The sequence below is a fragment of the Oryza sativa genome, chromosome 8, assembly GCF_034140825.1.
Source record: "Oryza sativa Japonica Group chromosome 8, ASM3414082v1".
Classification (NCBI taxonomy): Eukaryota; Viridiplantae; Streptophyta; class Magnoliopsida; order Poales; family Poaceae; genus Oryza; species Oryza sativa.
The window spans coordinates 6804627-6809041 of NC_089042.1; the positions used below are offsets into that span (position 1 = coordinate 6804627).

At 46.7% G+C, this 4415-nt stretch overlaps 1 protein-coding gene across 1 annotated transcript; it reads left to right on the forward strand.

Moving 5' to 3' along the window:
• Positions 1–478: 478 nt before the first annotated feature.
• On the forward strand, positions 479–2285 carry LOC107276592 (uncharacterized). Its single transcript, XM_015793730.2, has 2 exons — positions 479–587; positions 1725–2285. The coding sequence occupies exons 1-2, from the start codon at positions 479–481 to the stop codon at positions 2135–2137; spliced, it is 522 nt and encodes a 173-aa protein (XP_015649216.1). The 3' UTR covers positions 2138–2285.
• Positions 2286–4415: the final 2130 nt, after the last annotated feature.

Consider the following 4415-nt stretch of genomic DNA (forward strand, 5'->3'; position numbering starts at 1 on the left):
TGCCATGCTTCTTGGGACTGGCAAGCTGCCCCTTTTATGCATTTCTTGCAGGGAGATGAGAATTGAGAGGGCCAAGATCGATGCTTTACTCATCACACGGTTCATTCCCTTGATTCAACTGCTGCGATGATGAATGCACGTAATTCTCTGTCAATGTCAATGCTTTCAGTAACCATATACATCATAGTTAATTAATTAATCTCAAGTTCGAATTAATATCGCAGGAATTAAAATTTTTCCAATTAATTTGCCAGAATAATGCACACCACGCTTATATTCATTAAGTGCATGCACAAATTTTAATTAGCTCCTGTTTGCTGTTAAGTCGGATCGGATCAACGAGATATATACGATCAGTTTGTTTTACATGCATGCAGATCGAGCAAAGCAAGTAAATTTGAGATCAGTTTGTTTGACTTGCACACGTTAAGTGGCGTAATACGTACAGAGATCGACACATATGCAGCTACTTGCTGCGATGCAACGCCGTTGTCCACCCCTCCTCCTTGCTCTCATCCTCTTATTCTCCGCCGCCGTCACCGTTGGCGTCGCCGCCGGCGACCTTATCGCCATCCCCACCGCACTAGGTAATTAACTAAGGGCATGTATAGTGATTGTCAATAGTAGTCTATTAGGGCAGTCTCAACCCATAGTATCCATAAGCAGTGTCTATGATGCCATATTAATAAGACATCATAATAGAAACTACACTCTATAACCCATGGTTTCTTAAAGTGGGCCATTAATAAATACATCATCTCTCTTATCTACCAATCATATTTATTCTTCATCTATTATAAAGATACTATTCTCACCCAATGCAATAGGTTCTCGTGTTGAAGCTGTTTCTTGCATGAGACCCAGTTTCTTCCTCTCTTCACTCTCTCTCTTAATTAATATAGTGCCACATAAGCTAAAAATCCTATATAACAATGTAGTTAATGCTATAGACACTATCCTAGGTGGAGGGTTGGGACTGCCCTTAGCGTTTGATAATTACGAATACTTGTTGACATAGAAGAAAGAGAAAGAGGAGAGACAAAACATAGTTGTTATGCATGACAACGGCTTAACAACAACAACGACTCTTAATCACTATAATAGGGAAATATGGTTGCATGAGGGTAAAAACAATTGGAAAGAATATTAACAAAAGAAATATTTTTTGAGTTAATGTTTAGAGCTTTTGTCGTCTCAACTATTGTAAAGACAGTGTCTACAAATAATCTTGTATTGTTTAAGATACCGTACTCGTCTATACCAATTAACATACCCTAACGTGCCTACGACGACGCAAAATCCGCGAATATTTCGGCATCATTTCATTCAATTAGTGCTGTGCATCGACGACCACCCATGCATGCATCGCCCTCGATCGATCCCTCTCTGTGCGTTCTGATAGTATAATAGTATTTGTTTCGTTCAAAAAAAATTGGCATTCACCGGTGGCCAGATCTCATTTTCTCCGGCGGCCGGCGACGCCACCAGTGAGCGAGCGATACGCACCCACTAATAATTTCGCTCTTAGTGGATGAATTGTATAGTTTTCTATTTTAGTTCGTTATATTATAGTTTATTTCCTATATTTAGAGTGTTATCCTTCGATTTAATTCCCCGCCACATTATATTTTCCATTCTAGCTAGTATTAAATATTATTATTAGAATGCAAATTTGACTGGTACTTAATCTTCATATGCACACATGATCTTGCTTAATTCACCAGACGGCAGCCGCACCTCTCGCCGTCGCCCTATTGATGATCCACAGTTCACCGTGACGCTCTGGGAGGAGGAGGAGATCAAGACTAGACCTATAGCGTCCCGAAATCTTGAGGACGGCAGCGGAGTCTCGTACGTCGTGCCCATGGCCTTCATAGAGAAGCTCCGGCGGCGATGCGCCGGCGATGACGGCGGACAAGTGCCCACCGGCGGTAGCCATCGTCGCTGCGACGCCACGGCGATCAGGCAGCTTGAGGAGGAGATGGCTCCATGCCTACTTGAGCAGTTCAAGGAGAACATGGAGATCATGCGCACAATGAATGATGTTTTTACTTGGAGATTCGAGCACCCCTATTTTATGGCCGTGGAACAAAGGTCCCAGATGATGGATGTGTTTTGCCTGAATAAACACAATTAATGCTTCAGCATGCTTATGCTTCCAGTTCAAATGATCAATACCCTCACATAAAAGTGCGCAATAGTATTTTTCTTATCATTATTATATACTTTAGGTATCTTTTACTACATTTATTCACTTTAACTCCAATTGATAAATTGATCGCTTCATGGATTATTTGTATTAGTATTATGCTCGTACTATCGATACAAATGATATCCAGTAAATGTGTACGTGGAATCCACGTTGTTAAAAAAATATTTTACTCATTTCATAATTGAAATATTGTATATTTCAAGGTCCATGTGTATTTAAAAATCTAAATATGTGAAAGCAACAAGCTTTCTAAAAGTAGGATGAGCCACGTTATCTACAACGGCAAGGACGGTTGGATGAACTGGTAAATGAAAATGCACCATTAGATCATCAGGCTCATCTATGACTGTGGAAACACGTTTTACCAATCCGGATGCTTCCAGACTAAAGATCTCAAAAAGCACAGAACTCATGTGTTTAGTTTTCTTAACACTGCACTTCAAAAAAATGTCTTTTAACACTAGGGCTCCATTTGGTAGAGCTCCAAACTCTAACACCCAACTATGAACTCCAACTCCATAGGGAGCTATCTCCTATAGGAGCTTAGGAGGGTGTAAAAGTGTTTGGTTAGACTTGTTACTCCACACCACCACGTTCCTTGTCGTCATTTCGTCGAACACATGGTTGGCGTCACTCAACCGTTGCCGCCGCCACCGGCGGTCAGCCCGCGCGTCGCCACCACCGACGCTACTGACGCCCGCCGCCGGCACGGCCACCAGTCAGCCCACGCGCCACCGCCAACGCCGCCCGTCACCCCGTGCGCCGCTTGCCGGCACCGCCACCACCTAGCACGTGCCACTGCCACCACCACCTAGCCTGTGCCACTGCCACTCACAGCCCATGTCCTCCATCGTCGACGCCTGTCACGCCCAGAAATTCCCGAATAGAATTCCAAGCAGAAAGTGCATTAAAACCCCTGTTCAGGACCGGCTAGGGTACACAAACGACAAAGTTGACATACAGATCCACGTCTTACAAACATTATAAAAGTCTTACATAAATGCAGCGAAAAGTAAAAGGTAACTGGAGCTAAGCCTTGACTTGCATTGCAGCGGGAACACCACTCCACAGGTATCCTCGACGGCACGGACGAAGCCTACTCCTCAGGGAAACCACCATCGGACGCATACTCGAACTCTAAGGGTTGGAAGATAGAGCAAGACTGAGTACTACCCACTGTACTCAGCAAGTCATATCGGAACGGAGGGTACGATGCAATATATTTAACCAAGGAGGGCTAAAGGAGTTCATTTGCATAAAGCTAGCATTTATAAACAGTAGTTGAAAGCAGTAAAATAGTTGTAGTAATTAATCAGTACTAACCCGCCACTGTCTAATGCTACGCCATGTTGCAACAGGCCCCACCCACCACCAAAACTGGTCAATTCCATTAGACTAAACTAGGGTGAGACTAATCACGGTGAATCTGGTTGATCGCCCATAACCGCGGGCACGACTATTCGAATAGTTTTACTCTGATCAGAGGTGTACAACTGTACCCACAAGACACAGCCCCACGATACGTTTTCATGCGCCGGCATGCCACCACGACATACCGGAAAGAGGCCGTGACAGGACCCTTCGCATAACCCCTCTAACCAAACACACCACACCTCAGGTTTCACCCCCACTCCTCGCAAGGTAGCGGGCAGTCCCCTCTCGTGTCTAGGTGAATCCAGAAGCCGCATAGGCCGTCGCAGGGCCCATCCAAACTCCATCACGCCCACCCTAGCCTAGATGCGTCAGCTAGAGGAAAGCTACACTACAAGCCCAACCGTTGCCCACGCTGGCTTGTGGTAAGTACCATAAGTTCTTCCAGGGCACCCCGCGAACCGGTCCTTAATTACCATGGGTGCGACCATCAAAACCATGCACCCATGGGCTTGAGGCGGCCCGGCGGCCATGGCGCGCGGCGACGGTGCGAGGCGGCGAGCGGCGGCGACGTGATGGCGGCGCGACTAGGTGGCGGCACAGCGGCGCGGCGGCTAAGCGGCGACGCTAGGTGACGCGGGAGAGAGAGAAAGGGAGGAGGGGATGCCTCACCGACAAGGATCGACGACGGCGAGCGGCGGGAGACGGCGGCGACGGCGGGACGTGCTCCGGGATGACCAAAAGAACACAACGGGGAAGGTTAGAGAGTGAGAGAGAGACCGCAGCGAGCTAGGGCGCCAGCCGAAGGCGGCGACCGTGGCGATGCTCACCG

Coding starts and splice junctions, on each gene's coding strand:
- LOC107276592 (XM_015793730.2), top strand. CDS start 479: ATGCAACGCCGTTGTCCACCCCTCCTCCTTGCTCTCATCCTCTTATTC. Junction 588..1,724: donor CGCCATCCCCACCGCACTAG/GTAATTAACTAA, acceptor TTAATTCACCAG/ACGGCAGCCGCACCTCTCGC.